General features: G+C 42.5%; 1 protein-coding gene across 1 annotated transcript in view; it reads left to right on the top strand.

Annotated features, from left to right (window-relative positions):
• Positions 1-4308, top strand: part of GRM1 (glutamate metabotropic receptor 1) — a 187842-nt gene extending 183534 nt beyond the window's left edge. Inside the window, exon 8 of the mRNA XM_069010433.1 lies at positions 3477-4308. Within this exon, the coding sequence (XP_068866534.1) occupies positions 3477-4308 (832 nt within the window). The remainder of the gene's footprint in view (positions 1-3476) is intronic.
• Positions 4309-12847: the final 8539 nt, after the last annotated feature.

Below are 12847 nucleotides of genomic sequence, written 5' to 3'. Positions count from 1 at the left end.
GCAAAATTTTGAATTACCAAAAATAGCAACAGCTCTGCTCATGAAACCAATAAAAACTCACACAAAAAATATACTTCTATTTTCCCCAAAATACAAAGCCCATAGATAAAGCTGTGGTGAAAATTGAGAAAAAACATCTAAATTCAATGTATGCTCTTGCTTATAAGCAAAAGCAAACCCATCCTATGTGCTGATAGGATATCCAGAAATCTGTCTGAACCTGCAGACTAGATGGGAGGATTTGAAGAAATAGTACTTGGAGTGTTACACTAGGTATGCTCAAGTACAAACCTTAAGATCCCTTGAGACTCCAAGAAGTTCACTTCTATGCAGAAATTGTGAAGACTAAATCCTATGAGAAATTAACAGGAGAAAGGACAGAGATGAACTGGGTAATCATCCTACAGATAAAATGAAGAAACCACCACTTAGTGCCATCTCGTTGCTGTGCAATTGAACATCAGGTTTTCAATACCCTAACTGTGATCCAGCTTGGTGCCCTCTCTTGCCTTTGTGTGGAAAACCATCCCTTCTCCCATTATGCCAGGCAGATTATTTTGATCTTGACCTTCTCCAAGGGATGCTTCCTTCAAAAGAGGGGATGACAATCACTTAGCGAATGGTGACCACACAGTCAGGATTGTCATCGTTGCTTTGCACAAGTGAGACAACTCCTCTCACTGAGATTCAGTTCAGGTCTGAGCTTTTAGAGACACCTCTTTGCTTTTTGTCTAAATGTCAATTAATGATATTCAAGATGGCTGCTCTTCGTTCCAGCATAACAAGTGCTTTTCTTGCATGTTAATTATGAATTCTGCCTGAATGTGTCAGTCTCGGTGTGACTCCCTGACAGCCATCCAGCAAGACAGAGCCCAGGTATTTCTGTGGCAGTCTTGGGACTCCATCTCAAAATGTGACTCATTAACAGGCTAGCAGTGCTTGGACATAGCAAGCAGAGAAAGTAGAGGCAAAGAGCTGAAACAATAACCTGAGGTGAATAATCAGTGGATATCATCAAATGGATCCCACAGAGAGCCACTGCAGCCCTAAAACTCTTTGTCATGAGGCTGTTGGAGCCATGAGCATTAAGGTCTGGCAAGCAAGAGGCAAGGTGGTCAGCAGCACCAGCTCTCCCCAAAGAGTAAGTTGGTACCAGACAAATCCTGATGAAATGGTTTGCTCATATTTAGATATTGCAGTCCTAGCACAGCTTAAGCATGGCCATTGACTTGGGACTATGGAGAGTGCTACAGAAGAAAGAAGTGAGAGGAGCAGAATTTGAGAGTGAGGGAGAGGGAAATGAACTAAAGAGGAGCAAGACTTGAAGACAGAGGTAGTGAGTTCCTTAAAATAGTTGTGCTTGCCTTTGATGTAAAATAGAAAATCTTGGAAATAAAATGAGATAGAGACTAAACAGATGGTGTGAGGAGGGAATCAAAAGTGAGACGATGCACCAGAACTAGATATGAAGAAACAAATGATGCAGAAGTGGACTTAGCATAAAAGGCAGCAGATAATCATCATATTTTTTTTAGAAAAGCCCTTTGAAGTATTTATAAGCTACAGCATCAACAAAATACAATATGAGAGTACTTGACTTATTTTTCTCTCTACAAGAAGAGACTTGTTTTGAAGTTAAAGTAGACCAAATGTGTTTCTGTGTGAAGAGTTTGCAGTTCTTGGCATGTTAAAACATTACTTCAAAAATCTTTCACACTCCAGAGTTACATTCATTTGCTTATCTCTATAGCACTTAAAAAAAAAGTCATCCACAGTTCATTTTAATCAAAACAGGAATGCTTCTAAACCTTCATTCTTATCTTTTCATTGATCACTATAATACAGAGGTTTCTTTCTTCAGCTGGGAACTTGGCTTTTTTATTCTCTAGGTTAAAACTCTAAATCCAAACAGGTCCAGGTCATACCAACTACCTGCTTTGGGGAGTTATGAATTTTTTAGATTGGCCCTTTCATGTGCCCCAGTTCCCACAGAGGTGGTGAGTCACAGGTCCAGCCTTTGGAGTCTGGAGTTGGAGATGAGTTTCCCAGCTTGGATCCACCTAAATTCTTTTTTTTTTCTCCAGGAGTACTTACTGCTCAGCAGAAAAGTGACACATTGTCATGTACATTTCTTTTCTGTTTTGACAGATTTACAACACTATCTGTGTTGTACCAGTCTCTTCCAGCTATGAAAAAGTCAGTAAATATGGGTTTTTTAATAAAATTCAAGTGGCAATTACTTACTCCTTAAAAAGGAGAACCATGAGAGTCTGAGCAAGGAAAGTGAAATGCTTAGAAAAATACTGCAATACTGTAAGGGAAGGGATCTCCCCTGGTGTGTGCAGTAGCAGGAGGTGAGGCTGCTGTACCAGCCTCCTACTCACTTTGTCTCCTGTCTGCACCGCAATCACATGGTCTGAAATGTAATTCTTTGTTTGCCTCTGGTCCCTGAGGGACAAAACCCTGAGACAAGGCTGCTTCGAATAAATCATCTCAGAATTTCTCTCCGTCTCTGGTTTCCACCCAGGTGATGTATTTTATGATTTGTGAACCATCTGTACTGCCTGACCTGCAATTAAACAGTTTCTTGGTCCTCTAAAGCACTGCTCAGCTCCCTGTCCCACCAGCTGCTGACAAGCTGCCACTCAGCTTTGAGTGCTGCTCCCTTCAAGGGTACCAGGAAATGCAAAAACCTACAGTTCCTCAGTGTCAGAACTGACCCTCAGACCCTCACTCAGCCAAACTGCCCAGCGTTTCGATGGGACCTAGCCCGTACGAGGAGTCAGAAGGTTTGACTCACCATGGTCATGCTGCTGCTTGTTCCTCCTCCCACACAAACCAGCTGTTTTCATCCCAGCATTTTAGCCTGGTTCATAAATAACAGTCACCCAGGAAGAAGTGCATTTGCCTCCCACCTCATAGAGGCCCTGGAAGCCCTTCATTTCTCTGATAGCTAATCTGTTTCTAAGTGCAAAAAGGGGGAGAGGGAATAAGAGGGAAAGGAGGGGTTAGCAACAATTTCTCTCTCTACCCAGTTTGCCAAAGGCTATGACTGTGGGTTGTTTTTCTTCCAACAGCTTGAAAATATTTCCTATAAGCTGCAAATCAGGCTTAATTAAAGCTTTCCTGTGACTTTTTTTCCTGATTTTTTTCTTCCCCCTGCAAAATGGTGAGCAAACCTAGATACCAAATGACAGCTCAAGTCCTCAAATCACAGATGGCTCACCCGGAGCCCTTCCTGCAGGCTAGCCTTTCCAGGTTGGCTGTAGGATGGATAACCAACAGGAAGTAATCACTTTTGGATGAAAATCACAGTGTTGTTTTCTCATGTAGTATTTCTGGGAGGACATGAAAAACTGGAGGGGGGAGGCTTACTGATGAGGCAAAGCAATCAGTATTTTTGTAGGCTTGTTTGTTATACTGCCTGTGTCTTTGTAATGTAAATGCAAATAAACCCATCTTTATTTTATTCATAGTTCTAATGGAAAGTCTGTGTCATGGTCTGAACCAGGTGGAAGACAAGATCCAAAGGGGGAACATACGTGGCACAGACTCTCAGTGCATGTGAAGAACCAGGAGACAGGGTGCAATCAGACAGCAGTGATCAAACCCCTCACTAAAGACTACCACGGCCAAAGTCTGACTTTTACTGACATCAGCAGTAAGACTCTGTACAATGTGGTGGAGGAAGAAGATAGAGAGCCCGTTCGCCTCAACCAGTCCAGCAGCCCTTCCATGGTGGTGCACAGGCGGGTGGCAACGACGCCTCCGCTGCAGGCCACAGCAGAGGAAACCCAACTCTTCTTGCCTGAGCAGTCCCCCAAGACCCTGCCCCTGCAGCCACAGTCTCTCATGGACCAGCTGCAAGGAGTGGTCAACAAATTTGCCCCCAGCATCCCTGACTTCAACACTGTCCTCCCCCCTCCTGGCTCAGGGAATGGCGTGCGGCCCCCCTACCCGCCCCCGCCACCGCAGCAGCCGGCCCTGCAGCCTTTCCAGGTGGCTGCCTTCAGTGAGGAGCCCCTGTCTCCCCCGGCTGAGGAAGCAGAGAGCGAGAAGGTGAAGCTCATTCAGGGATATGTGTATGAAAAGAACACAGAGGAGGAGGACGAGGAGCCGGCAACCAGCAAAATGACTCTAGAAGACTCTCCGGCACTGACGCCCCCGTCCCCTTTCCGGGATTCAGTGGCTTCAGGCAGCTCCGTGCCCAGCTCCCCTGTGTCGGAGTCAGTGCTCTGCACACCCCCAGATGTGACCTATGCCTCTGTCATCCTGAGGGATTATAAGCAAAGCTCGTCCACCCTGTAGATGCTGCAAGAGACAAGATGGGAAGGACTTTGGCAGCTGCCCACTGGGAGGACTTGCGGAGACAAGTCTCCCAGGGCTGTGGGGAGAGAGAGCAGAGAACAAAGTGACAAATGACAGGGCAAAAATTTCATCCTGCACTTAAGTAACTAAAATGAAACAGAAAAAAAATAAAAAACGCATTCTGAGGGCTCAAGATAGTCTATCTGTTCAAAATAAAAATACTGTACTTTGGGAAAATGTTAGGAAACCGTAACAAAGCACAAACTAAAGGGACAACTTCTACAGCAAAAAAAAAAAAAGAATAAACACGCAGGAAAAAAAAAAATATAATCACACTTAGTCACACCCTCTCTTGGCAATGCTTGAAAAGGACTCTGGGAAGTGTGACCTGGAGAAGTCATTAGCACACCTCATGACTGCTGTCTGTCTGCTACGGGAGTAACACACCCAGGAGATGGAAGGGCAGAGTGTGGTGAAGGGGAACAAAGCTACTTGTATATGAGACATATATGCATAAATATTTTTTTTCCTGGTTTCCACAGGTGGCAAAACTGTGGAATGTTGTTTGAGGGTGAGGAGATGAGATAATGTGAAAGCACATGGCTCTTACTGACTCCTATCTGAATGACTTGTTCCTCGTCCTGGGCTGCTTTTTGGGGGATTTGGGCTTCTTTTAATGTTGATTGTGAACAGAGCGAAAAATATGATCAAGTTAAGACTCAAGAGGCTTCTGAAGAAAGCCTTGCCGTAGTACTTGTAATGAGATAAGGACTTAGAAAAACTGCCCTTTTGTATAAGGTTGCAAACCATGTGGCGAAACTGTTACACAACATTTCCTGTAGCAGAACAATATTTATTGACTATCTTTTCAAAAAACAATATATTTTGCCATGCCATTGAATCATTCCTTTGTGTTACTTTGGAATCAAATGCATTGAGAAACAGCTGTTTACCTAGAGCAACAGCTGTTAATCTGGAAGAAAGGCAATTCCACACTGGGGGCTACAGAGCCCCCAGGCAAGAGAGTGAGCGTACGTTTGTGTATCTGTATGCGTGGGTAGGGTATGTGTGAAGAGTAATGTCCAATAACTACCACTGGAAGATTGTCTTATATACTATGAATATTTTTATGTTTAAATCATGTTTTTATATGGCATTGTTACGAATATTCAATAGATCTTTGAAGGTTTGTATGCTGTGCTAACACATCCTTTTTTCATATACAAGCTGAGACAGTCGTTACCCTTAGAATAGGGTTTTGTTTTGTTTTGCAGATATTTTATGAAGTAGACATATGGTGTTAATAACCAGTGCATTGAGAACTTGCTATTTTACATGTTTTGAGCAAGTGTGGCTAACAAAAAAAAAAAAAAAAGACAAAACAAAAAGAAAAAGGTCTGTTTTAGAAATCTTGCAGGTGAGAGACATGAAAAGTAATTCAGCTATTTCACTGCTTCAGATAATTTAAAATGAAATCACGTCAGGACAGGAAATTTCATCAGTGCTTAATGTGTGCCTAAATTCCCAGGTTTTGCTATTGACGGTTCTTTTAAACACTTTATCATCTTTAGTTGCATGTTCTTTCCCTATGCTTTCACTTCTTATATTTAATATACAATATAGCATCTTAAAGGTCGCTTCTAGGTGGTTGTAGTTCTGTCATTTATCCCTCCTCCTCCTCTATCTTTCATGTGTTTCCTAGAGATGGGCCTAATCCAAAGCTCCCTAATGACTGGCATGGTCAAAGTCCAGGTCCAATTGCTGTGGCCTGAACTTAACTATAATGATCATTACCCTATTTATAAATGTGCTTATTATACATACACAGGTCAGGATTTTAGCTGCTATGATCTTTGGGCTGCTGAATTCAGCTGAGGATGAGGACCTGTCCCACAGTTCTACACTTTATTTAAAAAAATATTTTATAGGAATTTCTTCCTGTTAGTATAGTTACAAACCCTGATTTTAACCATGCTTCTTTTGAATATTCTATCAGAGTTTTTCTGAATTCATCATAATTCTATTCTTTTTCTTTCTTTTCACTTCAATTTTAATAAGTCCTGCTCGTTTATCAATTCTTCTCTGAAGATCCAAATCCCATAGTTTTTCCCTTAATTATGCAGCATTGGTATTGGAAGGTTTGGCTTATGCTCAAAACCAGATAGTTTTTTTTTCCTCATTTTCTTTTCACAATCTTTGCTCCTTTCAATATTACTCGTGGCCAATGCCATCATCATGCTGATGTGCAAAGCAGGAAACAACTTTGCCCAAAGACAAGTTTTTGTCAGCATATTGATGTCTCTATGATGAATTGAAGACACCTGAGGGTTAGTTGGTTGATTTTTTTTTTCCACTTGGGGCTTTTAGGGTGATATTTTTTGTTGCTGTTTCTTTTATTTAAAATGCTGATTACTCATTAAAGCAGTGAGGAAAATGCTGTATCTTCTTTGCTGATCACTGCACTGGCAATGAATTCTATCTTTTAATAATTGTAGTATAAGATCTGCTGTGCTGTTTCCAAAAACATATGTTGTCAGTAGCACAGAGTTGATACTAAGAAGCCAGTCTTTGAAGACCTGAGAGAGAAAAGAAAAAGAAATAGAAAAGATTTGCATAGACAAGGAGATGGCTATGTGGCAAGGTACTATACTGTTTTCATATCTGTCTGTTTTGAACATATTAAGCACTGATTTTATTACTGCAATGTAATTATATCATGAGTAGGAGTTTTCTTGAAATTCAGTATATTAGCTTTTAGTTCGTAATTGTTAAAACTGGAAACATACACATACGTAAATATATCTAAAGAGCAAGAACTCACCTTGTGTATGCAGCTGTATGAGCTACAAAGCTTTCTGTAGAAGTTTTTTTTTTGATCTGTCAAATGCTTGATGAAAACTGCCTTTTTGTCAAAATGATCTTGAAAATGCTGTAAAATAAATATTTTCTATTTATTATTTAAAAATGGAATGCCAAAATTTTAAGATTTTTGTTTCTTGAGTAGAAAATAGTCATGTTCATTGTTCCAGGGCTTTTCAGCATCATGAATAAGAGATGGTGGGATATTTAAATGGAGGTAGGTATCAATTGAATTGTGTCCTGGAGGTGAGATGGTGGAGGGGTGGAGGGTTTGTGCTTGGATAAAAACCCCCAGCTTTTTGCCTTCCTAATAAAATTCAGAAGAACTGTAACAATGCATTCAGGCAGACAAGTTGTAGAAGAGAATTCAATGGGAAATGACAGGAAATTTTGCTTCCCAAGGACATGGGAAAACACCAGCCCTTCTCTGAAAATAGTCTTTGAGATGTCTCCTTCTCCCATCTGGGAAACTGAAATATGCTTCTTGACAGCTATAAATGATAGGCATTGATCCATCCCAGCATTTTGTGTCCTACCTTTACTGCTTCTGTATAGAGCAAACTACAGGGACTCCTGACTCCTTCTCTGCAGCTCACAAACACTGTGGCTTTTTGGTGACTCCTGAACTGCTCTGTGCCCCAGCAAGATGTATTTTGGAGTGCTGCTGAGATTTTCAGACGAGTGGCACTAAACATAGAAAATCTAGACATTTTTGTCTGTACACTTGTGAATAGGTTTGTGGCTCCTTTGCTTGGATCTGGCCTTGCAAGAGCCCATGCCTGAGGAGTCAGTCCACCTCCAACTACTGCAATGCAAGAGTACAGACAATGACATTGCATACAGTGGTAAGTGTCAAAAGTTTGGTCTCTTGGTTCATAGAGGGTTTTTTTCTTATCCCCTTATATTTTTGTTTTCAAAACCTTTTCCGTCTGTCTTAGTAAAGGTTCTGCTGAACCATTCAATTACAAAAACATCCCCAGAGAAACACAGCACTTAACTCCCCTCCAGGGTACCCAGTGCAATGTTGCACAAGCTGCCAAAAAAAACATCTAAAGCAACTTTTCAGTGGGTGAATGGATGACTGGACCAGAACCATAGAGTAGCAAAGCATACTTGAGATTTAGTCTTCAGCTCCCTGCCAAGGACAGAGTGTTGGCAGCTCCACCAGCCCAGTCCATGGCTGTCCACCCAAGCTCTGCTCAATAGCTTGGATCTCCAGACTGGTGTCATGTATGCTTTGCATGGAGTAAATGGCTACCAAAAGAAAAAGGCAATGGAAATTTGGAGTTCTATTCATCATTCTTTAGAGCAAAACAGAGGAGCAGGTTGCTAATATCTGTTCTACACAAGGTCTGAGTAACTGTTAAAAATGCTTCTTATATGGGAGTGGGAAAATGTGGGTTTGCAGATTGCATTGTTGTGGTCGTTTTTTTTTCCCAAATAAATGAGTCACTAGACACTTGGCAAGTATCTGTCTGCAAATCATTGGGAAGGAGAAGCAGACACTGTAGGCTATTTTTATCTGTGTAAGATTCCCAACAGGGATATTAGCAAAAAAGAAGATAACGAGTGCCATGCAGCCAAGTGCGTAGTACTACCACAGGCCCCATATCTGGACCTGGACTCACATTTTGGCAAACCCTGCCAGCTCCCAAGCAGAGAGGAGTGACTTGATGCCACTTCCAGTGCTACAGGTAAAATGTATCCAACTGAGAAACAAGCAAGCTATTCTTTGCCTTTGCTAATTCAACTTCCAGGTCTCAGTAAATCACACAAAAGGGGAGTGCTCCCCACCTGAGAGAGCAGGTCACTCTTTGGTATCAAGTAAGAGCACTTGTTTTCTACTTGGTTTCAAGGTGGGTGTAAGCAATGTATCTCTACAGAAGTGAAATATCTTTGTGAGTTGTGGGTTTCCATAACCAAAAGGCCTCTAGGTAGGTGGAGAAGCAGCTGGCACAGATACCAGTGCAGACAGATAAGAGTTTAGGAGTGGTATGTATCTATGACATTTAATCCACCCACTTTATTTATTGCACACCGTGCAATGTGTAGGTGCCATGAGATCCATTCCCCCACCCACTCCACGGTATGGTGTGTGGGACTCCTACCTCCCCGTGCTGCTCTGAGGCTGAACTAGGAACAGATCTGCAAGACAGATCCTGGAAAGATGGTGTGCCTGGAGGACTGGCTCAGGGAGGGTGAGTCTTTGGTCAGCTCCCTCTAACTCCCTGTTTTCCTAACACAGGGTGTCTTTGCAATGCACTGACAATGTATTTTCCTTGCAAGCATCACCTACAGAAGGGGGATTTCAGTGCTGTGGAGTGCCTCGAAGTAAGTTAACAGTTTAAAAGGAGCTGTTTCCCAAGCTTCCCTCCAACAGCCCATGGTGAGGAGTTCCCCACTACAGCTGAAAAGACCTGTCAGTCCTACAGCCATAATCCAGGGGGTGATGAGCTGTTGCTTTATGGAATGCCCAGCAGCCCATGCTGCCAAATGCCAGCAGTGCACGTACAGCCCTGAGCACGTGCTTGCTGAAAACTTCACGCTGTTGCTCCCTGAGCTGCTGGTGCTCAGAGGTCTGAGGCACTGAGGGCTCGTTGTGGCCTTCACTGTTCTTAATGGCACAGAGAAAGAGGAAGAGCAAAAGGAAGACAACAACTTGCCTTTATCTCTCTTGCAAGAAAGGCAGGCAGGATTGTGCTGTGGAGCCAGCAGTGTATCCCTTATGGCTTCTGACAAAGTCCTGACAGCTGCTCTGATTTGTCTTTCCACAGACACAAAGAGTTGGCCCTTCATTCTTTAGCTACTCTTGTTAGGTAACACTAAAATAGGCAAACTGCAAAATTATCAAGGCAAAATGCTTAAGTACCACCACTGGGAGTGATGTCTCTCATGGAAGCTTGAATCTGAGCAATGTTTTCAAAACTGTATGGTACAGGAGTTTTTTAATATGTCTTTTAGACTTAAAAATGCACTGACAAATGGATGTCTTTTTATTTGGGGAAGGAAGCAAGAATGAGTGTGTTTTCCTGGGATGTGTTATACATGTTTTGTTTGAACACTTACACAGAACAATTACACTGTATTTTAATTTGGCAGGTACCTTGGTAATTATTCAGATTTTTTTGCTGCTTGGGGGTGGTTGGGTTGATTTTTTTTCTTTTCTGCTTAAAAATAATGCCTATAATACTTAGCAAGATTATTAACTGTGCCAGGATTTTCATGTGCATCTGTGTGATGCTAATTTAGAAACTGAGCCTCTAAGTGCCGAGATCCTCAATGTGTGTGAATCAGCGTTAAGTCCTGAATTATGTCATTTTCCTTGAGAAGTTGGCTGAGTACCTATGCTATTAACTTTTGATTTTCCTAAAGATTCATTTCCCACCCCAAGCTCCATTTCACAGTTGTGAGGATCCTGTTCTTATCTCTCTTTTTGAGGCTGCTGTTGCTCATTGTTCTTACGATTTGATGCGGTGCCTTTGCACCAGCCTTGGCACAATTGCAGGGGGAAGTGCCTGTCAGGCTGCAGTTCCCCAATAGTGCCAAGAGATTTTCCTTCTGAGCTCCATTTCCCTTTTTGAGAGGTGGTTATGCAGCATGGCCTGCTCTCCAACGTGCTGTTTGTGCTTGGGTAATATGGTTGTTCACTTTAAAAACAACAAAATGATAAAGTTTTGCCCTCCTGTTGTCCCTGACATCAGCATTTTCCCAGGTATGTGTATCCAGTGCTCATACAGGGCAGTCTGGCACAAGTTACACTGTTGGGCAGGAACTTGGTGCATCATAGCCCAGCCCTCACCTGAGTCCCCAGTTCAGCACTTGATCCTTTTAGTGACTTCAGGACGTTCATCTACCCAGGGGTGTTTCAAACCCGTATACAGGAGCTGGGTGACAATTTACGATGGACACAAGTGAAAACTGGGCTTAGAAATCCTTTAGATACCTTTAAAAACTCAGCCGGTCTTTCCTTCCAACTCAGGTCTGGACACAAGAGAGGGGTGTATAAATAAAGGAAGATTTTCACAGCCCTTTTATTCTCTTTCTCACCTTGATCTCAATGCCAGTTCACTCCTGCTCATTCTTACCCAGCCTCTTTTTATAGCATATATCACACAGCTGTGGAAGTGGCACCATCCAGTTCAATAATTTAGTCTTGGGTCCCTCATTTTCCTTATTTCCAGTAACTTCATGATCAGTGTTAAAGGAATATTTGGGATATCTGTGAAAGCTTGTGGAATAAAAAGATCACACAATGAGAAGGCACAACAGTCACATCAGCTGGGGCAAGCTCAGGTGCTGCAGCCATATAAATCATCAAATAAGACCACAGTCCACAGCACAGTTAACCCTGAGGAGGACAGAAAAGCCAGCAGGTCTAAGAAGAACTAATTTTCCCAGCAAGATCCAGGCTTTGAGCCTCAGCTTTAGAACAATGATGTTTGTCAGATTGCAATACCATCATTTGCAAAACCCACTTATTGCTGGGTTGTTTATTTAAGATAGCTATCATCATCTTTACTGGACAGACCTTTCCCCATCACTTACAAAACATTCCAAGCCTTTCTCTCCTTAATGCTGTTTTTTAAGATAGGTGTCATCAACTTCAATGCAAGGCATACCCTGCCCACAGCAGACTAGGCATGGGGCAGTGCTGGAGCAGGATCAGGACCTGAGTAGCAAAAGCTTTCTTGTACAGTGCACTGCTTTTAGACATTTGTGTATTACTGTATCCCGCAGCCGTAGGGAGGAGAGAAGATCCAGCAGGAAGGAATTGTGCAGCAAGATTTATTGATTTATTGATATATTTAATTATTTTACAAACTCTTTTATAGACTTTTTTTCTTCATAGTCTAATTGAACAAAGGATCAGCCACCCCCCTGGGGTGATTGGCTAGAAATCCTAAACATCCATTGTCAAAATATTTTTCTACTGTACTATAAACAAGGCTCTGCAAGGTCGCAGGTGTTCACAGTTCATAGAACTCTGCTACTATCTTCCATGAGAGAGAAAAATATCCCACGGCTTAGAAATAAGCAGGAAAATTCCTTGCTAACAGCATTTTTGTATCCACATTTGTGTTGTGCTTTCCTTCTGCATTTAGAGCTCTGTGAGGCTCAGCACCTCTGTTCACAGCGGCATGAACAACACACAGCTGGCAAAAACACCACAGCAAGCAGTGTTTACTTTTTGACCTCAGTTTCCCAGGTCATTTGCTAGGACTTTCCCTTACCTATGTGCCCCATCTTCCTGTCACAAACAGCTTGTCACCTGTGACACAAAGTAGCAAGCCTGAATGAAGAAACAGGGGAGACAGACACTTTTCTGTGCAAAGACCTCTTGGTGCTAAACACAGGTAGCCCTGGGAACGCTGATTTACAGAGGCCAGGCGTGTCCCACAGCAGAGTCCCCTATGTGCACAGGAGACCAGGTGCCCACACTGCCACACTGGCTGAGGATGTCAGGCAGGGCAGATGGAGCCCTCTCGGGTTCTTTGAGACCACAGGGAATTTCACAGGTGCTGTTCACCAATGCAATCGAGATGTATGTGTGACCAGTTTGGGACAAAGAGCTTTGAAAAGGGCAAGGATGGGAAGTTCCCCCTTGACATTCTCCTCCAAGGGACTCAGGTCATAGTGTCTGTGTGAGTGTAGGACTTGCTGCTACACTCACATAGACACT

This window comes from Aphelocoma coerulescens, chromosome 3 (genome assembly GCF_041296385.1).
Source record: "Aphelocoma coerulescens isolate FSJ_1873_10779 chromosome 3, UR_Acoe_1.0, whole genome shotgun sequence".
NCBI lineage: Eukaryota > Metazoa > Chordata > Aves > Passeriformes > Corvidae > Aphelocoma > Aphelocoma coerulescens.
Note: the sequence above shows the minus strand (reverse complement) of the source record. Positions and strands in the feature narration are given on the sequence as shown.